Genomic DNA, 23,070 nt, shown 5'->3' with positions numbered 1-23,070 from the left:
TGCTGTGTTGTTGCTAAAACTACATTGAACTCCCACAAAGTCATCAAGGTTTATATTAAGGAATCTATTTTTTCCCTCTTTGCTCATTTTAATGCTTTTCTGCAACCAAACAGTGGCTAACCATGGTCAGGGGTAACATATAGTTATCTGGACTGTCTCAGGAAAGTCAAGTCCTATTTCGATGTGTACCATGTAACCCTCAGAATTCATCCATCTCCCATTGGAGTGATATTGTTGCCAGGTACCTCTACTCTGAAAACAGCGGCATTTTCTCAACATGTCTCTTGTTTGAGAGAAAAGTGGTGCATTTACCATGAGATTTTCTTCTCTTCCTAGAAGGGAGCTGATATTTTTTGGACAAACAAACTCCACAGTAATGGAGCCAAGACAGTCCATTAATGACTGGGAGACTCAGTAACAAGTCCTGATTTTTGTGTCAATGACTGTAATAAAAGAGAAAGAATTCTAGATAATATTCGATAAGCTTTAAGCTGTCGATAGCTGTTACAACGATCTGCACTGTAATAGAGGTGTTATGGCAGATCCTGATCTTGCTGAAATGCAGCTGGCAAATTGTAGGCTGAGGGATTAAAGGTGATGTGGTCAAAATGTTCCTGCCCGAGAAACATAAACAGAAGCCTACTCAGAGATTCCCCAAACCGTTGTAATTTCTGCTCAAGGGAGGCAGAGGACTGCATGAATTGGTGGCAAATGGACGGTGAGGGTCTAGCAGGCTCCTTGGAGAGAACGCTGCCTGTCCTCTGTCCTACACAGACATCCCTCAGCTCCTGTGCCTCCAAGATGAAGTAATGGAGCCAGGCACTGCAGTGAAGGAAAAATCCCAACGTGCAGCCACGCTGAGAGGAGTCAGAGGGTTTGGAGGAGAGGAGAGGAGAGAGAGGGCTGAGGAGAAAAGCAGACTGACCAGCACTTGGCATCATCAATAACAAAACACCCTTCTCTGTGACCAGAGTGCTGAGACAGAGATGAAATCATTTGTGTCTCTCTCCCTGATCTTACTACATTTCCACCTACTCTTACAGTAAAGGATGAGTAACTCCAATTACTCGCCTTTATTTAGAGTGCACCCGATGGCAGACAGTGCTGTCAGCCTGATCCTGGAGCTCACATTTCACCCTCCTGCTACAAGCACTGGCTTGTGTCAGCACCCTCACAGCAAAGGAGAGAAGCAGAGCAGGTTGAGAGATACCGAGGGGACTTAGAAAGCGTAGGTGCCACCTCTTCACTCATCCTCAGTTAACAAAACAGGGCCTAGTGAGTGTTTAATTGGCAAACATATCAGTCTAAAATAAACTAACAACTGGTGCTGCTGCTTTAAAATGCTAGTGCTGGCTGAGAAAGGTGAAAACACCTCCCATGCATGGTGTCTATGCCCTGATTGTTGCATTTGTTGCAGAAAGACAAAATTCTAGTTCCTACATTAGAATTTGACAGTTAATTTTCATATTTTTCAAGAGCTAAACTGAAATGCTGCTGGAGATTAGGAATGACTCCTTCCTTAGGAACCTAAGAATAGTACCTTGGTTTTGGAGAGCCTTTCAAACCAGCCTTTAAGAGCTGGAACTGTTCATACCTGCATGCACAGCTACACACAAAGGCCTACATGTACCTATACAGCTTAATAGATATATTTTTTTACATACCCTGTAAGAGTCCCCTTTGAACATTGTGCCTTGTGTTGCATGACCTTTATGCACGTTCCTCCAAATGGCTTCCATAATAAAAGCCAACAGATATAATATTTAAATGTGGTTTTAACAAGGCAGGTCTGTTCTTGGCTTTATAAGAATCAGTAAGAGCACCTTTAGAAAAATGCCTTTTTCCTAACAAAAATATGCAATGTCAAGCTTAACAATACATGGAAATAAACCTGCATTATGTAATAAGATTAGTGACATCAGATAAGTTATATAAATAAACTCTGTAACTTCTCAATGACAGAATGAAATTTTGATCCTCTATCCAAACAAAAATATCCAGATTTGCTGAACTTTTATTTATTTTTACTTGCAGTATGCATGACAGACTGGAAGTATATATTCAAAACATCAGTAAGAAAAAAATAAATCAGTTTCACAGTCACTTTGGTGCACATTAGTCTCATAAAAAAATATTGAAAAGCAAACTGAATTGGCACATCTTTAATATTATGTTAAATACATACAAAACACTAATAAAATATCCCTGATAAACCAAAGTGCATATAGACATAGTGCACAATGCCCAGATACCTTATTGCACCATTCTCTATAGCCACCCATCTCTTGAAACATCACTAAACATTGTCTATTTAAAGGTAACAGTCATGAATATATTTATACAGTTAAACACCGATTATTTTACATAACAGTATTCAGTGCCAGATACGTGTCTTTGCTTTTTCACCTTGTCATGTAAATTGTTAACATGTTTCAGGAAATACTAACAGCAAAATTTAAATATGTGATCACATGATAATGACAAGTTTGAAGTGCTACACTGTTGACGACCCAAAGATTCAAAAATGCCACTTTTCCAAAAAATATGATCAAAGCAATAAGGTAGTAATTTGCTCCAAGACTGCAGTTTTACAGTTGATACATTTCTACTATTGGTACTGACTGTCACAAAGAACTTTATGATTTGTGAATTCCAAATCCTCAACACAAACACAGAAGGTGAAGCACGGATGCCAGTTAAATTTCATTAAGTCAGGCCACAATCCTGTCTCAATGAAGATATGGATATGCACTGTGCAAATTAACCTCCAATAAAATTTACTGCCCTCCAATAGTTATCATTCAAGTAAAAACACTCCATATGAAGATTAACTCAAGGTACCAGTGTACTGTTCATATTTAAAGCTGGATCTGGTAAATTAATGCCATTTACATTTCAACGTTAAGGCATTTTTCTAAAATTCATCTCCTAAGCAAAAAAAGCAATAAAAATTGAGGTAATTCTGTAGTAGTTCACACTGTTATGTTTGCCAGTTGACACATCTAAGAGCACACGCACACACACACACACACACAACCGTACCAGTCAAGTCAGACATGCACATGGTGAAAAAAGACCAGAGATGTAATGAGTATAAACAGCTCCATGCTGAGCAGCTGGAGACATCGTAGTCAATGAAAACATCATATTGCCTCCGCCACGCTAAGAAAAACACCACCACGCCACCTTCACCAAGGACCATGCCTGTTCTGCTTTGGGATTGTTTCTAAAGTGAAAATATGCAAAACTGGCAAAAATTGTGCGATGGAAAAAATGAACGCAGCTTTTCTCGAGAAAAAACCCACCAACCAACCACTGGGAGTCTGGCGAGAGAGACGGCATCAGAGCAGCACGGAAAGGACCGGCAGAAACTCAGCTTCTGCTTCCCAGTGAGCCCTCCCCGGGTCACAAACATAAAGGTGAGGGTCAGGAATAAAAAATGAGCAGCAAGGGTGAGGAAAGCAACAGCACCACAAAGGAAAATGGAATGAAAAAATTCTTCCACTCATCAGACTACCCTGTCAGCGAACTGAAACCAGAGAGTTACGAGATTTTGGGTTTTTAGATAAAGGAGAACTTTAGCACTACAAGGTGTCATTATTGTGATGTGATCACATTCACAATAAGTTCTCAGTTTTGCTATCAAACTGAACATCAGGAACCAGTAAGAGCCTTTTTTCACCATCACCAAGCAAACAAGCAAACCGACCCCAGCTCCCTTTCAGAGGACTGCAACATACTGTGGAGATCCAACTTCACACATCCAACACTTCAAGACCTCCACCACCAGTGCTACGCAAGCTCCAGAGAAGAAAGACACCGAGCACCAAGTGCCTGGTGTGAAAAAACAGATTCAGCCCAAGATTTAAACTTGGCAAAGTCAAGGGAACTTTCCGCATAGAGAGAAGAAGAGAGCAAAAGGCAAAGTCCACATTCGATGTGGCATGCATTTAAGGGCAAAGGCAGAGTTATAAATGGGTCTTTTACTTGAAGATATTTTCTGGATCGGGTAGTCTGGATCAGGTCTTGACAGCCATTGTATCATGTAGGTTTTCTTTGAAGGATCAGAAACGTTTCCTTGAATAGAGGGAAAAAAAAAAGATGCAACACAACATATGTTAGACAGCATTAAATTCTTGCCCTGTCAGAAGGGGACAAGCTCAGAGAGGGAGTGGGCTCCAGTTGTGAAGGAGCCCAGGGAAGGATTACAACCAGGCTGTGTGATTTTGGGCAAAGGGTACTGTTTGGGGAGTTTGCTACAACTTGTGCCCAGCACTTCACAGCCAGCACTGAAGACAGCCCAAGGGCCAGTTCAACAGCAGCACTTCTCATGGCAGTGTCACACATGTCCCCAGAGACTTGCAGCCTAGCTTAGTTACACAGCCTCATTAAAATCTTTGTATTGGAGATGATAATTGACAGCTTGCTTCTAATTAATTAGAAATCAAAAGCTACCCTGAGAGATACAGCAAGAAAAAAGAAAAATATGAATTACTTAATAATAAGAATGTGTGAAATCATCTCACAAGTATCATTTGCAAACAGCTGAAAAGCTAACAAGGATAAAGGTCTTGTTGGCCTGGATTAAGCAGGAACAAATTAGTTATAGCTTTTAAAAACTGAATTAGATAACCCCTGCAGATAATTTATGTTTGACAGAATGGAAAACAAGTCTGGAACTCTTGGTGGAGATGGGGAAAGCAAAGAGGCACCCTTCATTAGCCAGAGCCCAGCTGACCCTTGCCAATCACCACAGGTCTCAGGGGTGCAGGGTTGGACTCAGGCACTGCTCCTCTCCCAGGGCAGCTGACAGCTGCTGGCCACATCCAGCCATCAGCACTGTGCTGAGCTCTGCCCCAGCTTCTCAGGCTGTCCTGGGCCAAGCAGTGCTCTCCAGCAGGAGAAGAGCCCAAGGAGCCCATCGGCCACACAGCAGCTCCACATTTGGAATTCTGCTCAAAACAAGGACTATGGAGAAGAGTCCCCCCAGGCAGATGTAGCACACAAGTATCAGTACAATGAAGGCATTGCAAATAAATAAATTAATGCTTTTCCAACATGTAATAGAAGCCGTAGAAGACAAGCCCTTACTGGGACACGGAGGTAGTCTGCAAATCCTTACGGTCTCTGGTTTATTCTCCTTGCACAGGCCGATAGCGTTGTCCCTGGTCCGGCACAGGACCGGGCGATCCTGGGTGCCATTGCCACAGCTGACAGAGCACTGAAAGGACATGCAGCAGTTACAGCCCAGCCACCCTCTGGAGACAACGGATCAGAAACTAGCTTTTCAATTTTAAAAGACTGCCCTTGATTTGAGCTGACATGGTGCATTATTTGAGCCACCGCAGTACCTATAGTAGCTAAGCAAGAGGGAGAGCCACTCACTGCTTCTTGTGGTACACCAGGAATTGTGAAATACTCCAAGAATGAGCTATGGTCTGAGCACTAAACAAACAACTGTACATGTGAGTCATCTATTCCCAGAGCCATCTATTCACAAATTCAGGGGTTGCATTACTTGTCATGCTCATTCCATCCAGTCAGAAACTAGTTGTTTGAGACATCCACAAAGGGACTGACCTGTGACCAGGGTCCTATTCTCCACTGTGCTGGACACAGCTCCCTGTTGCAGGGCCTCCTGCCCTCCGGGCGGTTGTTGTTGCAGTACTTGGTGTGGACAGAGCGATTTGTGTTGTCGTGGAGGGGCTGGATGCAGCGCACAGACCGTACCTGATACCCTGTCTTCCCACAAGATTTGCTGCAAGGCTCCCATTCTCCTGTAACCCATCTAGGTTGGTGAAAAGAGAGTGAGCAGAGTAAAATTCAAACTGTTGATCTGTAATTCTTAAACACAAGTTTAACATGATGCTAATACTAGTTCTAATACAGAAAAAAAGAGAAGATAGCAAAAAAACATGGTGAGGGTTATTTGACTGCCCCTGAAATATCATTAGTAAGACCCAGATCTTCAATATTACTTTCTCATTATCTCCAAGATAAGCATTATTCTTACTTGGCTGTATTTGCTTCGATTTTAAGCTGCCCTTTCCAAGACTGCACATAAAAATATGGTTGCTTTTATGTCAAAAGCAGCCACCCAAGGGTGCTGCTGAGCTTCCGAGGTCTGGGTGCATGAGAATGAGATGTGTCTTGTCTCATAATGTAGCATGAACCGGCTGTGCCCACAGCTGGTTCCCACATGAGTGAAGCCAAAACATCTGGGCTAGAAATGCAGCTCCAGCCCGGCCTGTATCTGGGCACTCCATGGGCCATATCCCTGGCCAGACTCAATCTCTGAAGCACTGACAAAACCCTGTGAGTACTGAGCTGGGGCAGATCAAGGTTCTCATCATCAAAAATGTTTGGTTTGGGGGAAGGCAACCCTCCAGTGAAAACCAGAAGGTTAAAGTTCATAATGTCTAAATCAGTATGGCCACTGATAAATGAAACCTAATCTTTGTAATGTGCTGTAGTTGAAAACTGCACTGATCACCCAAACTGGCTCATTAATCATAGCTACAAATTGTAAAGAACTTAGAGAAGAACAACAGGGACAGACAGGCTTAGAGCAAATGTATCTAGACTACTGAAGCCTTGGTTATAATTAAGTGAAGATATATAGCAGTCTAAATATTTACGGAGTGCAGAGATTTGCAAGATGGAAATATTGTTCCGTGTAAACAGTATTCATGGGATAAACTTAACCAAAAAATATACATAGTCTGGAGAAACACCCTGAGCTTGAAGGAATTGTCCTAAAGTACTCATAAAATCCTGGGTTTGGAAATCGTGAAGAAATAGCAAAAGGCACTGCACTACACACTCCACTTAAATAGAAAGTAACAATTTCACCCAAGTTTCTCTTTGTAACCTATAGAATTTCCACAGCTGTGGAGAAAGGCAAGAGCTGTCAAACCATGAATCCTGAGGTGACTTCTGAGACAAAGATGAGTTTTTCCAGAAGTGAAGAAGCAGCACATTAGTGTAGGGGGTGTCACAGAGCTTTGTAAAATCTCTTATATAATTGCCTCTCCTATGTACAAGAGCAAAATGCTTGGATGGCATTCTATGGAAACAGAGCAAACTGAAACTTCAGGGATCCAAGCACAATTTAGGATCCTATTGAGTCTTTGTGGTACCTGGGCCCAATTATATTTGCAGCTGAAAGGAGGATACAGTCCTTTCCAGAGAGCCTGAGATACAGTTAGGTTATTACTTCAGTTTTCCAATAAATAAACATTCAACCCTGACCCATGCTGAGTTTATGGGGCACAGTTTCTTGCCTTTTCTCTCTTTAAAATCTTTTTTTTGAAAGGAAGTTAGGAAATATTGTGTAGTATGTTCTATTTATTTGCTGTGATTCCTGGAACCTGTATTTAGTCCCCAGGGATAAAAGCTGGAATCAACATACTCGTTTCTTGTTGCAGTAGAAGCACAAAGAATATATTAGTCCTACATGTGGCAGGAATAACCTCCTGCCAGTCAAAAAAATCACCTGTAAAATGTGAATTATAATATTTATAACACTTGACTATGTAGAGCAAAAATGAAGGTACAACAGGCGTTTCGTGCTGTACAAGGGCAGCCAGAGAGATCTAGCAGGTCAAATATTTTCCCTGTGTTTAAATGTCTGAAAATATGCTGTGAACTTTATGAAGATTTGGATTTGAGAGACTGGATGATATTGGTTGTCTTCCGTAGCACTCTGTACATTTGTTCTGACATGGTTAACCCACAGTGTGTAAAACCCACTGGTATAAACTGATACCTCAAGATGGCCTGAACACAAATGTCTGGATCAAGAGAGCAATTCTTTTCCAATCCAACTCATTAAATAAGTCATAGGAACCAGCAATCACAGAAAGAATATTTCTATGAGCAGAATAGAGCATGACATCCTCACAGTCCTGGGTCTCTGTAATGACCATGGAGGTGAAGTTAAAGCCCTCTTCCTTGAGGTGACAATGCTGGCTGCGTGTGGTGCCCCACACCTGCAGGGAGCAGTGCTGGGTGCAGGGCTGCTTACATGGGCTGGGAGCACTCCTGGAGGTTGCACACCCTGCGGATGGGTTTGGGCTTCTGGATCACCTCACAGTAGCTCCGATGAACCATCTTGTGGTCCGTCTTCCTGCGGCAGCCGTACTTGGTGAACTGGTAGCCTGCGGAAAGACACTCCTCTTATTCTCAGGACTGGCAGACCTCACAGAGGGCTCGAGTTTCAAATGAACTGCACAAATGCTGTCAGGGGTTGCAGCAGGAGTTGCAGGTGAACACGCTACCAAAGGAGCTGTAAGCTGCACCAAATAAACACTTACCACACGAATTTAACACCCGTAATTGCTCACCCCCCTTATTTTTCACGACTTTAATGAAAATAACAGCCAGCTCCAGCATCTCAAAAACATTCTATAAACCTGCCTAGCCACGAACCAATGCTGCAACCTGACCATCAGCCTGGGGAACAGCATCAGGGTTCACATCTTGCCCCAAAACCAGAGTCTGACACTGCAAAGGCCACGTCACTGGATGAGGATTTACAAAGGGCTGCCCCATGGCACCTTGAGGTTTGGCACCTTCACAGCTTGGAGACTCTCATCCAAATCTTGCACACTTGTGCAATTTTTCAGTTTCATAACCATAAATCAGAAATGAACCAGCCCAGATCTGCCCCCAAACCGTTTAAGTCACATTTTAACCCCATTCACTATTTATTTATCTATTACTTAACTTAAATAAAACTCCTCCCATACTCTGGTCTCCCTAATGTCTTGTGGCAATGAATGAATTTTGAATGATCTGCGGTTTTGTTTTTACCTCCCCCACAAGGTTTTGAACACTGGGACCATTTCTTCAAAGCCCATTCATATGACACTGAGTCCTCTTCCAAAACGTTATTGTTATCTACATTCAAGGAATCTTCATGGATCATGTACTTGTAAGTCAAAGATATCTTGGCACCACCATGAGGAATCACCTAGTAAGAAAAACAGATGTAAGGAAAAAAGATATGAAAGACTGATATCAGGAGCTCTGTGAGATGACATGGAATAGTCATTGTGGCTCACATATAAAAACATCCCCGCAGGGATCTCAGCCTTTTAGCTGCACTCAACACATTTTTTCCCTGATGAAAAAGTATATCCTTATGACACAGAGTTTCTAAACTGCATATTAAGAAAGACTGTTGTTGATTTAGACTTACTTTCCTTGCCAGCATTGGGCTGACATCATGATACCAAGTTTTTTCCATATCCCATCACAAAGGAAGGAAACTTTGTACTGAAACGATAATGGATAATTCCACTAAAAGACAAAGCGAATTCAACTGCAGAAGTAACTGAAAGTGGCAAAGAAATTGCTTATATTTCTGATAAAACACAAATATTCTTATGATAATCCTGGAATTCTGCAAAGCTTTTTACTTAATCTTGATAGAAATATAAACTATTTAGAAAGATGTTTTGTTATCACATTGCATTAAGACAAATGCAAGAAAATGGAACTCAATGTGAACAAAGTGCAAAATATTGGTCCTCCAGAAACATAATATTTATTCTTTCTTTGAAGTTCAGCTGGTGTAGACCAACACATTACAGTTGTTTTCAGAGGGATTTTAAATCAACTCACCCCTGCTAATTGCAGTCTATTGCTTGTTAGTTTGCAATGAAAAAAGAGTATATTTGGCTGGTTTTGGGAACTATGGAACTGGCTTTGCCCTGAAAAAGGCAGCCAGGAAGCACAAGAACCCTGCATCTGCCTTTTCAGGATACATTTTCAAAACATGGATGGGAGAAGGAGCTATTAGATCCAGCCTATACGAACCACTCTGACCTTTTTTTGACTAGTGCTCACAGGTCAGATAGGATAAGTACAGAGTCTTTACTCAGTGGCTGATTGCTAGGCCATCCACAGGAAATAATCAGGACAGCTGGTTGCTCAACACATAAACCTGAATTATAATAGGTCTCATACAGAGCAATGAATTAGGAGAAAGGAATTAAAATACATCTTCTATTGTCTTATAGTTGAAGCAGATGTCTTCTTGTAACTCACATGAGGAATGTGAGTTATATGCTAGCCCATTATGGCTCTGTGGAAGGTGGTTTCCATTTGACTTACCAAAATAACTATTCCATTACGCAGTGGCCCCATGGTCTGCACTGTTTCTCTATCATCGTCGTTCCGATATTCCCACTCCACACCCATGTCAATAAAGACTTTAGAGTCTGGCACATAGTTGTCTTCACTTAGAATGAACTTCCCCGTTTCACGATTTTTAATAGCTGGGAACAACACAAGAAAAGTTAATATGAGAGGTTCGCTTCTTACCTCCAGTTTTGTCCTGCTTGTGTCCCAGTGGAAGAAGCTGAAAAGGCCAGTGTGCATTTTCCCTCTGTTTCCTCACAGGTTTGGAAAGACTTTTTCAGGTGTCTCACTGAACTGCCAATGCTTTTCTGCTCAGCTCCAGAAACATCAGTTGTCCTTTTTTTTCCTTTTTCACAGCCTGCCTTTCCAGAGAAATGAGGCCAGCACGGCTGCGCCACAGGGATCCAGCTGCCTGCTCCCCTATAACAACTTCTGAATCCACTGGCCAAATCCGAGCCAATTTGAGAGCCAGTGGGGGTCCCAGAGCTATTCAGCTCTTTCATATGTTGTAAGGCAGCTCAGAGGGCTGTTACTGCTCCATCAAAGAAAGGCTACTGAGCTAACCCCCAGCAGGTCCTCTCAGTGAGAGAGAGACACTAGAAACAGTAATAATTCTCCTGCACAGATCCAGTCCTGACACCAACACAGCCCTGTTAAGCTCCTGCAGGCACCTGCCACTGCACACAGAGCCTGGCTCCTCTGCTTCAGCTCTCACCAGTGCTCTGTCCTTCACCTGGAGACACTTTAGCCACCTTTGTATGAGGACAGGTTTTCACCTGAGATGGAAAATTTGCCCTCCTCGTTAGAAGAAGCGGGGACTGTTTGTTATGTAACACCAGATTTTAACTCCATTCTCTCTCTGGCAGCTACCTGAGCATCTGGCTCCCTCAGCAGTGGCCTCGACAGCGAGTGAGCTGTTCATGTGCACAGCACTCACCCCACCCCGACAGAACTCTGTCTGAAGGAGAAATGCTCCCGGATCCACAGGGCCGGGTGCCCTGAGCAGCAAGGGAAGCATCCACTGGGGAGAAGCTGGGATGACTCACGCTACAATCAGCAGACCATTAGCTGTGAATCTACTTCCAATTAATAGCAGCCCACTAGTCACTGCTTCCCATTGATTACAGGGCTCGGGGAGGAGAGGATTTCCATTACCTCCTAGACTGGATTGATTTGGCAGCCTCGTGTCAATACTGTTAGCAGGGGGGCAGAATCTGGAACAGATCTGGATATAGCTGAGAAATGACTGAGGGTGGGAAGCACGAAAGATGCACGCAAAGACCATAGAATGCTTTGGGTTGGAAGGGACCTTGAAGACTGTCTAGTTCCAGCTCCCAAAGATAATGCATGGCACCCCATAAAGTAACTCAGTGCCTCTTCCAGCAGCTTTCACACATGCACATACCAACACAGAGATCTGGCTGGGACACCCTGGAATATAGCAGAGGGAAATAGAATTGCCAAACAAGTTTCCTAATTTAACGTACTTAGAGAAAGCACGTGGTGTGGGAGGGTAATGGGTAAACAAATGTATAAACACATTGTCAGCCTCCAGAGACAAAAATAAACACCAGAAAAAATTACTGTGACTGAAAATTCTCCTACTTGTTACTTACCGAGATTATGAGCAGTGGCATCTGTTTCCTGTATAAGTAAATGTCTCGCACCAGCAGGAATTTCAAACATCTTAACGTACCCTATAATTGTAGTATTTGAAAATATGGTTATGGATTAATACGCCACAAACAGGGAGGGTTTGTCTTAGGTTTTTAAATAAATCTTATTTTCTGAAAGCAGGGTGTATTAAACAAGATGAACTGAATCCAGCATTATTCCCATCCCCATTTTTGTGCCAGGTGATGGAATGTAACAGGGACAAAGGGCTTTGGGTCAGAAGAAGGATGCCTGAAGTATCATCAACAGATTTTGCTTCAGACTGAAATGGCCTTTGAGCACCATATGCACCCACAGAGGCCACACAATCTCCTGCCTGACAGTGCCTGATGATGATATATTATTGCAGCTCTGCAGTGACTTGGAAAAAGCAGCTGGGTGACATCAGAAGCACAAGTACATCCACAGCTCTGCAACAAGGAACAGGGAAGTCCTCTTCTATGCATGCACAGGCCCTGGTAGCAGCAGCTTTAACTGATCACTGGACAGAAGTCTTATTTTCAAATTATAAACACATCTGGAAGTAAGTCCAGATTGTTTATTGGAATTAAAGATGCTGCACATGATGTACTTAGTAATGGTATTTTCCCTGAAACATAAGAGATCAAGAAAAAATACCCGGAATTCCCCAGGACAAACCACACTGAATGTACCAACCTTGCTTTTTTGGTACTCTTGAAAATGTTCTTTTCACCACTTTGCAGTGGGAGTTATCTCCTCCACAGACACCACACTTATCTTCCTGCTTCGTGGAACCTATGACCCTGTCACACCCAACTTTCTGTGCACAAAAGAGAGAAACAGTCATTCGTATTTATCCACCCTTCAAGTAAAATGAGCCTTCACCTCGTGTATCAATCCCACCTTCTGCTTCAGAAAAGCAGCACACCTTGTAGTATTCTCCTGGAAGATCAACACCTAAACAGATTTTAATACTTCCTGTTCCTATAACAGCTGTCAATTGGGTGATTATATTTTTATATTATGCTTCACAGTCGTTCTCTTACTGAAGGAAAGCAGAATGGTTAAGGAAAAGCTCTTAAGCCTCAGCTTATCTTAAGACAGATGCTTAAATTCCAGAAGAATCTAGGCATCTATATGGGGATAAGCACATCCACCAGTGCTTTGCTAGTCAGAGACTAATTCCTTTGAAAGATGACCTGCAGCAGATCCCGACTTAGAGGAACTGTCATTGATTTTTTAAAAATAACATGATCAACTACAGAGAGAATGCACATCAGCCATATCCTAACACCACTTTCCTTGAAAGCTGCTGTGCGTTCCTGTTTCATTGCACATTCCACCCCCACTAAACCTCAGCAGGAAGAGCTTTCCTTGAAAGCTAATTGTAATAGATCATCTTAAAATACTGCATGAAATATTTCCTGTGTAGGTAGGTGCTTTTGGAACCGAGTCACATGCATGGCAACTGTGAATATCACACATAATATTGTGACAATAATCCTAATGAAATCTCCTTATTGCCCAAAGTGTTATTATACTTAGTCATTCTTGGAGAGAAACACTCAGAGTACAACTTTAATTGTTTTCACAATACTGAGCTCTGAAAAAGCCCCCAAACACTCACCAGGCAGTCCCCCCTCACACAGATGCTGTAAGCGTCCTTGTAGGAGCAGCGGGTCCCGTCGTGTACCATCCTTTTCATGTACACCACATCCCCTGTCTCCTTTGATTCGCAATACAGGTGGCACCTCTCCTTAGCTGAAAAATAAAATGACCCAAATTGTGCTTGTTCAGCTCTCACAGTTCAGTTGCTGACCTTGTGAGCAGCACTTTCAGTAGTGTTGGTTCTCCCTTCTTCCTTGCACACATCACAGAGCCCAACGTGGTACCCATAAATCATTGATGCTTATCCCCTTTGAAAAATCCTGTGATCTCTTGGAAACTGCTGCATCATAAAGCAACCATGTGTCACCATTAGGAGACAGACTTAAAAATAACAGATCATTGACTTTGATGGGGGATCTATTTAATCCTCTGCAGATGCTGCAATCTGGTAGACCTTTCCTCAGTTGCACAACTACCTGTGAGAGATGCTGGTTTCTCCTGCACGGCGCTTAAATGAAAAAAAGCCAAAGTAACTTTCCCATTAAAAGCAGCTGTTTGACACTGAGTGAACCTGGCATCCAAAATTTCTTCAGAGACATCTGGACCAGAGCATTTCATCCTAACCACAAAGTTAATTTTCCCTCATGGTTGTAATTTTATTTAAGATAATTTAAACCATTAAACAAGATGAGATGTCAAAAAAGATTCAGACAAAAAAACATTTTTTTACTGTTAACACATGCACAAACAGCCAGACAAGTGGTATTTTCTCTAATCTGTTCCAAAGAGCTAAGATCAAAAAATAAAGCTGAAAATGACTAGTCACTGGCTGAATAAAGTTGTATTCCACTAGTGTATTTCATTCTATCCATGTCTCTTGCTGTCCTCAGCCCCATAATAGGATTCACTGTGCTTTCCTTGGCACTGAAGAGCAGATGGCCTTTCTGCTAGATGAAACAAATAGAGATTCTGCTATTTTAACATGATTAAAAGTTGGAAAGCTTTTCCCACCATTTAAAACAATAACGACCTTTCCATTATAGCAGTTCAGCTGAAATAAATCTTCACAGGCCCTTTGCATTCTTCCCCTGTACAGTTCCATGGCCTCTGCCCTCTTTTTATAAAGCCCTTGTTATTGCTGTTGATGTCCTCAAGGCCACTGGGTATTGGTACATCAGAGACCTTTGTTACCACTCCCAAACGATGCAGGGAAGTCACACTAAAAATCCAGGGTCTAATCTATTAAAACAGGTACTTTTTTCAGTGCAAATTCTTAATAGGAGACTATTAAGATCATGATAACGATAGACGTACTGTATTTGCATATATTAGAAACATTAAGTTATGAACAAGATAGATATCTACACACCACCCCTGGGTATGCACCCACCCCCACCCCACACATACCACGCATTCACTGCGTGTGATTAAATGAAAATATCAGCAGGTCTGACTGGGTGCCAACAACTCTGTACAAGGGCTTTATTTTAGAGATGGTTCTGTTCCCACTGCTCCATGGGAACAGTAAATGTGCAAGTGCTGCTAAATTAGACCCTGTTATTGCAAGGAATTATTTTCTTCCTATTCACTGGTGCTGGGCACAGTAGAGGTGCAGGAGCACGGATGCGACGGTGTGCCCGTCCACTCTCTGCTCTCGTTTAACTGAGGCTGGGAGCTCATAGCCAAAGTCACACCCTACTGCCCTGGCAGATGCACAATGCAGGAGTCTGTGAGCACAGCAGGGATGAGGACATGGTGGCTCAGAGGGCCTGGAACAGGAGACAGGCCATGGCACAACAGGGCATCGGGATTCTCAAGGACACACTGGGGTGTGGCTCAGTGGCTTTTCTCTGCCCACAGCATGAGGCACTCCTTTCTGTTCCTATCCCCTGCACAATGTGTCAGACACATCCAGCTGAGCTGCCTGTGAAGTGTATGGATTTATGTCACTTCTGAGCCACAACTGCATTATCTTCACAAGTATGTCACTGATATGCCTTATCCTTACAAAAAGGAGTTTTAAATAGATTAGTTCAAGCACAAGCTTGTCTCTGGCCTTGTTTTCACACAAAAGCTGTTCCCTCTAATAACCCTGCACAGGTAAATGTAACTCTCAAGGAGTCTGCAGTTAAACCATAGTTATATGGGAAACCAGCAGTGCAGGGATCAGTGCTCAGACATCAGTGAGCTGGTTTCTGACCCAGAAGCCATTGAATTTAATAGAAAAAACTTGATTTGTTCCAGTGGTCTCTGCAGCAGACTGCTCCAAAGGCTAAAGCGTAAGCAAAGGTCCTGCAGGCCACAGCCTTCATCCCCTCACCCTGTGCCAGCAATGCTATTTCACGAAATTAAGCTGTGAGGCTGTGTCTGTGCCTTTGAAAATCCCAGACTGACCAAGATGGCATGAAAAGAATGAGGGAACTCTGAGAACTCTTTGGAAAGAAAGGCAAATTAATTAAAGGAATTTGCTATTAATTTCTGGCAGAATATCCTCTCACTGGAATGCAAAATGATTCACCCAAAATGACCCTTCCCCTCCCAGTGATGACACTGGGCTGAGGATGGGGTGAGTGCCCAGAATCTGTCCCTTGCCAGGCCAACCCTGCCCTCACGAATTTGTCATTCAAGTGAAGTGACAGGGTTCAAAACCAGCAAACAGCCCATACTGCTCATTCAACAAGTTGAAACTCATTGCCCTCTGCCTTTTTGTTTGGTGAAACATCTCAGCGTGTTTTCTGGCAAGAGCAGACATGGTCCCAATCAACCAGCTGCACTTGCATTGACAGTTGAGCGGAGGCATTAACAAGAACAGGAACATTTTTATTCTAGGAGGTGATCTCTGTCAAGAGGCCACAAAATCAGCCTGACCTTGCTGGTTGAGAGCCAGCACCCATCCAACCCAACAGCTGCCTCCAACAGTGACAGCAGCATTTGCAGGAAGACACAGGAAAAACTTGAAACTTTCTCAGAATATTCTCCAAGTTCCTCCTACTCTGCAGCTTGGGGACTTCCAAAATCATGGCTGGAACTTGGTGTTTAATAGCTCTTAATGGATTGTAGAACTGTCAAGAATTTTTCAAAGTAAGTTCTAAAACTTTCTGGCATCTGCAACTTCCTGTGGCAGGGAATTTCAAGATCATTAGATGCTTTGTACTAAGTCTTTCCTCTTATTTGTTTTAAATCTGCCACCTGATAATTTTATTTGATGTTCCCAGGCTTGCATTATGAGAAACTCAATAACCATTCCACATTCAGTCTCAGGCCACTCACAACTCGGTAACTCTATCTTTTTAATCTACATCCTTGCTTTTCCAGGGTGAAAAGTCCTGGTTTATCCAAACTCTCCTCATCCAGAAGTCATTGTTTATGTTTGCTTTATTCTGGTCTTTCTGAGTTCAGCTGTGGGTTTTTCAGCAGCATGGGCAGCAGTGAGATGGGCACAACCTGAGCTGCACTGGGTGAGTATTTAAAGTGCAGACACAACGTGCAGGTACACGGAGGCAGAGCAGTGTTCTCCATCTCTCCCTTCACAGGCACTGAATCAATCTTTTCCTAAAGCTATTCCCAACTCCCAGCCTTTCTCTTCAGAGCCCACCATTGTACAGATCCATACACACATACACACCAGTTTTTACCCCCATAGCCATTACTGGCATTCATTAACACCAAACTTCCTTTGCCTTCTTGTGCCACTTAGTGTCACAAGGTCCTTCTGCAGCTCTCAGAGTGGGCTGTGCTCCTGTGCAAAACCATTTCCTTTTATCTCATGGTAAATCCATTTAACTGCTGTCACTGGGGAACAGTATCCAAAGATTTTTGAAAATCCAAGTACATTGCATGGATTGGATCACTCATACACTGATACTCACTGGTCCCTCCAAACAACTCCTAACAGGTTCCTGATTTCCCAGGAAGAAGTTTTACCCCTCCCTATATAATTTTTACTCATATTTGCAACTGATTTTAGTTTTCACAGGAAAGGGGCTGCTCACCATCGATATGTTCATAAGGGAGCCAGTGGTGTTTGGTGTTCTGGTACTCAAAGTAAGGGTCCCACTGCCGGCACTGCTCCTCTCTGAAATCCTCAAAGTCCTTGGGACAGTCCTGGGTGTTGCACAGCTGGAACTCGTAGCTTGGCCCCACACATGTGCGGCCTCCATTGGCAGGACTGCAACAGGGAGAGAAACCCATGGTTAGTTTTGCCATTATTTCATTAATCAACTGTCTATCAAATCTTCTGAGGAGCAATTTGTTTCCCAGTCATGCCAGTAGGCACTTGATGAAGCCAGGGCTGTGTTTCTGATATGTAAAATATATATTCTCTTTCAAAACCCACTGTCACTACTTAGCTTTTAAAAAGCAACTTCTGCAACTAGAGGTTCAAACCACTTGATAAAGGCAAGGAAAGCCATTTTCTTGGTATAGCCAGGAAAGGAAAGCACAGCAGAACTCATTCCCATTCACCCCTAATGCAGTAGCAAAGGCAGAACAGCCCAGCTCAGTGCTGTGCCCCAGGCAGATGTGCACCAGATCCCTGGCAGATCTGGCAATACAGAGCTCAGAACCTGTAGCTGGGTTTGCACCCTCTTCCAGGAAACACAGAAAATGTTTTCAATAGTACCTTAGGCTTTTCCTACTTGTAAATAGATTCTACAACTAAAACTGTGCCCATAATTAGAAAGGTCAATTCCCTGTTGCCAAAGTAATAAAAGCTGAAAAGAGAACTGGCAAATTTTTTCTTAACAGAACAATTTCCATCAGAAAATGCTGCTTCATAAAACTCAATTTAGAAAAAAAAAAAAAATCAATGATAAGATGATTTTTAACACTAGTCAAGTTCAATTGCTTTATCAACAAACCAAGAAATTCCACGTTAAAAATATTCTCGCTGTTAAAATCATAGAATTTTGACCATTGTTTTAGTTCTTACTGTTAGGATCTTGACTTTTTTTGATAGCACATTAAGATAGCAATAATTGCACATTTCATATCATTTGTATATACCAATCTTTATTAACTATACTTTACTTCCACTCTTACTGGAATGGAATCATTCTACATTATCTGGATGACCCATATGTAAGTTATTAAAGAAAGACAATTCAAAATTCCTAAAATTAACTTTGGGGAAGGTTCTGATCTCAGGAGCTTTGTTCCAACTTGGAATGAAAACAGTTTGAAAATATTTTAAGACCTTGTTGAAATATCCTAGAAGGTGGATTAAAGAAAACTTTTTAAAAGGTTTTTTAAAAAAAATCCAGTAAATCACTGCTATCATTTCATACTCACATTTAAAAAAAAAAATATATAGTACCCTAAACTTTTATTTATGCTTTACACAGCACAATATTAGCACTTTCAAGATCCTTCTAACTGCATAACCAGTTTAATGGATGGATAAACTGAGAAATAAAGATGATTCATGACTTGCTAAGGGCCAAAAGTAGAATTTCTGACAACTTATGCTATAGGTCAGATTTAACAAGCACCACTCAACATCCTTTACTGCACTGCTGCACTGGGCATGCACTGAGGATCCTCCCCGTGCAGCCTCTGCACATCAGTGGGACACTTGGGGTGCCACTTACTGTGGGTTGTCACACTGCCGTGTCCTGTACTTCACCCCGGTGCCACACGTGCGGGAACAAGAGCCAAACTTACTCCATGCCCCCCAGTGTCCATCCTGCTTCAGGACATCTGGTGTGAGCCAGATGCAGTGACCTTTAAAGCAATGCTGAAAGAGAAAATCGGATGTCAGAATGATTAGATGATTAACTTGTATCAGATGAGAAGTTGTTATACCACACATTGGAATTTCAGGCACAAGGTCTGGATTTTTTTCTCATCTCTCCAGCAGAAAGTAGAGGGACTTGCTGTCACATTGTGCCCATGATCCCAAACTCACTCAGATTTTATGAATTTACATGTCAGTATGCACATGCGTGCGTGCAGGTTTTAAGGCTACCGAGTTTGTTAAACTGTTCTCAGTGTTATATTTCCTCACCACCTGTCTGCAGAGGGGATATCATTTAAGGGAAATGGCAGAATCCCATATCTTGGAGGCTAACAATAACATCCTGGCTCCACTACTGCCTGCAGCCTCTTCAGGCAGCACTGTCAGGAGCTCTGGCCACAGCACCATCCTCTCCCACAGCCCAGCCACTCCCAAATCCACACACATATTCCTACAATAAATGTGATCAGCAAAGTGTCACAAAATCAAAGCCAGCTTGCACTGTAGACATTAATGCTATTAAATAAAAACTTCTGCAGTGTTGCCCTGGAGATCTCATAGTAAACCTGACCAAAATAGCAGGAGGCATTCCTTAGGGACAGCCCTGGACAGTCCTACAGCAGCACAGTTCATCATGCCCTACCACATTTTCTCCTTTATTTTACCTGGTTTTTTAATACAGTTATTCTGCAGCAGTTGAAGCATAGAATTTGCTACATTTCCCAAACCACTAAGGTATTTATTTTATTTCTTTAAGAGCCTTCATAGCTCCAGTACTGATCATCTCTACTGTCATCTCCTGTTAAAGAAACCTGTCAGTGCCTTTCCACCAATTTCTCCAGTCCCTAATCAAGGAATTTTTTCTCAGCTGAAGTCAGAAAGAATTCTTCTCAAGGATCACAAGATTCTGGCCCCTTTTAGTACTATTTCTGCTTTCATAAAAGTCCACTGATGAAGTGTGGGTGCTGGAAAATATATTCCAGCAAACAAATGACTTTGCATGAGACTGTCATAGTTTGTCTGCGTTAACGGTTACTGCCGGGATGAGAGCTCTGGCTGAGGAGCACAGATGGCTGCAACAACAAGTGAAATCAGTCACTTACTTTCCTTAACATTCAAGTCAACAACAACATTTTACACAGCTTAACAAGCCCTGGAACGCAGGAATTTGGCAGGCTGCACAAGACAAGCATATGGCTAAATGCACGCTGCCAGCAAAAACAAAATCAGAAGATATATAACAGGAGAGCGTTCCTGAGCATAGAGCGATTAGTGATCTGGAAGGCAAATTTAAAAGTGATGGATAATCATTAATAATGCTGAATTTAAAGAGAGAATCATTAGTAAAATGGTGACAAGGCACAGCTTACTGATTCACTAATCTGTTCAGTGACTGGCTCTTTATTCATGCAATTTATTTTGGGGCTGATTTGATTGGACAAGGAGTAGAAGAGAGAGTAGAAATAAGGTTTCAACTATTTTTTTCTTTCCCATGACTTCAGATATTCGAACTCAAAACCTATGAAATAGATGAGTTACCACAAAGCCAATTATACCAATCCTGCTCCAGAGCTGTAATGGGCACATTTTTCTTAGATGTTTGACTGAACAAGAGATAATTCAGCAAAGCATGAAAGAAATGCAAAATGCTAATATGTCCTTTGCTTTTTTTGGTTTAGAAGCTAAGGGCTGTACCCATCAGGGGCTGTTTACTTATGGCTTTAGAGGGGTTTGTTTGAACAAACTGTTTGAGTCGTGGGGCCCTGCACAGCCAGGGAACCACTCAGAGAGGTGGGGGAAGCTGGCAATGCTTCAGCTTGTCAATAGATATTTCAGCTGGGCTTGGAAGCAGATGTGAAGTGACAGCTCCTGATCTGTGCTTGCTCACACATCCTTTTATCAGGGTGCTGCATCTCTCAGGTGTAAGGTGACAGCAGTCACCAAATCCATGTCAGGAGCCATTTAGCCTATGTTTATTATGTGATGATCCAGAATCCAGTGCTTGGGTTCATGGAGGAGAGGGAGAGACGTGATGACACTGTGTTTCCCAACCTCTTCCCTGTTTTATTCAGGAACAGCGGGATGTAGGTTTGCAACAACCTGTAATAAACCCCCTCTCTGACATTAGGACTGGTCCCTGAACTGGAAGGCAAACATTGCTGTGTAAAGGGAAGAGCAGCACTGATTTTTAGTGGAGAAGCTGGTCAGATGCTGATTGTTGGGAAGCTGAGGCAAAGCTATTAGGAGACAAGCATTTATGTAAAATGAGTCATCCACAGCTCTGCCTTTTTTTGTGGAATTAAAAGAAAGGAGCCTACAGAAAACAAAATGATTCACTAATGAATCTTACTCTGTGCAGACCGTGCAAGAAAATGCATGAGAAGGTAAAACCAGAGAGAGAACAATCTCCAGTGTAATATGGGAAGTTAAAGCCAACCCTTCCTATTGCTACTACATTAACTACATAATGAGGTGGGAAAGAGCCAATTTCAAGCACTATTCCCTTCATAAACAAGGGGTTTCACTTAAAGAATGAAGCATTTTAAAGCAATTTCTTTTTATAATGAGAAAAAAATGGGTAAATGCAAATTGTTTTCTTAGTTGAAGACAAGACGACTTCTTGCAGTCTCGCCTATTTTTCTGGCAAACAGGACAGTCCAAAACAAGTGCAATTTCCAGGACAGGGAGCTTAAATTTCTTGCAGTAAAACATTCCACTGCTGTTTTCAGCAGTTCTTTGAAACAACTGCTGTGGATGCCAAAAAAAGAGCCAGTGTGTTCCTGTGGGCTTAACACATCTGCAAGTCAATTTTCCAAGAAGAGACTTGAAGATCTTCTGTGGGTATCTGTAACTATTTTATATTGAGCAGCGATGGGCATTGCTCTGATCTCCTCACTTGACACCCCAGGCATCTACCAAGTAGCCCCTCACACTGCACCATGGCTGGGGGTCCTCTGTTCTCCTCACTCTTCTGAGGTCCCATCAGGACCTTATTTATTTGTATTCTCCATCACACGCAGGCTGGCCTGCTCTGCTCCATCTGTTTGAGAATAATTAGTTGCAAGGGATGAACTGAAAGTTCCAACACTAAGGACTACTCTGAGCCAGTAAAAGTTTCTTCAGTGGAGAATCAAGTATTCTCCCTGTTTCTGTGGTGACTAACACAGCGCACACTCACCCATCTGTCTCCTGTCTCCGAGAGAAGCTGAGGTCAGCTTTCTCAGTGGGAAATTATCTGGATGGCTTTGAGCACACATTAGTGTTTTCAGAAACCTTTTTTCTTGGTCCATTTTTCTTCTCAAAAATATCTATTTATTTCAATATTTAATCATTCCCTTCCTTTCCTGACAGAGTAAAAAATCATTCCAAGTTTGACTCAGATCATCTCATTAGGACAGTGCAAGCAAAGAGAAGACCTGCTAGGTTTGTGCTGGATCGTTGGCACAGAAGCCAAATCCAAGAGCAACATCAGCCTGGTCGGCAGGGGCAGCTACCAGGCTCTTACCTCTCTCCAAGAAAAGAAAAAAATGAGGCTCAGGTGGTGCAAACCTTGATGTTAGTCACTGCAGCAAGCAGATGGACTCAAGCATGTGATCTCCCTGCATGACTGACTCTGGGTTTTATTTCTACCCTGTGGAGAGCAGTTAGCTACTTCAGCCGACATAAATGTCTCCCCAGAAGAGTAATATTTTTTTTAAATGGAATAACAAAAAATGATGATGTATTTCTGAAGTTTGCCTGGATTCAGAAGCCTGAGGCTAACAGTAGAGCTGACAGAATTGTATACAAGTAAATAAATTATCAGCTGACAACATATGTTTCCTTTCAATCTACAGAATGCCAGGCAGAGTTAAGTTTTGTGCAGTTATGTCTTGTCTGCATGGTTTACTATAGCAATTTATGGAGTATCTCTGACTCCACAGTGACTCTGAACCTCCATGTGCTTA

At 42.3% G+C, this 23,070-nt stretch overlaps 1 protein-coding gene across 1 annotated transcript in view; it reads right to left on the bottom strand.

Moving 5' to 3' along the window:
- The window catches only part of ADAMTS2 (ADAM metallopeptidase with thrombospondin type 1 motif 2), a 177,581-nt gene that overhangs the window by 5,130 nt on the left and 149,381 nt on the right, over positions 1–23,070 (bottom strand). The window contains exons 11-21 of the mRNA XM_032124871.1: positions 18,978–19,123; positions 17,382–17,557; positions 13,409–13,542; positions 12,478–12,601; positions 11,763–11,843; positions 10,120–10,283; positions 8,815–8,974; positions 8,027–8,159; positions 5,581–5,788; positions 5,092–5,221; positions 3,988–4,077 (exon numbers count right to left, since the gene is read on the bottom strand). Coding sequence (XP_031980762.1) covers positions 3,988–4,077; positions 5,092–5,221; positions 5,581–5,788; positions 8,027–8,159; positions 8,815–8,974; positions 10,120–10,283; positions 11,763–11,843; positions 12,478–12,601; positions 13,409–13,542; positions 17,382–17,557; positions 18,978–19,123 — 1,546 coding nt within the window. The remainder of the gene's footprint in view (positions 1–3,987; positions 4,078–5,091; positions 5,222–5,580; positions 5,789–8,026; positions 8,160–8,814; positions 8,975–10,119; positions 10,284–11,762; positions 11,844–12,477; positions 12,602–13,408; positions 13,543–17,381; positions 17,558–18,977; positions 19,124–23,070) is intronic.

Source organism: Corvus moneduloides, chromosome 15, assembly GCF_009650955.1.
Source record: "Corvus moneduloides isolate bCorMon1 chromosome 15, bCorMon1.pri, whole genome shotgun sequence".
NCBI classification, from domain to species: Eukaryota; Metazoa; Chordata; class Aves; order Passeriformes; family Corvidae; genus Corvus; species Corvus moneduloides.
This window is presented reverse-complemented; position numbering and strand designations above follow the sequence as displayed.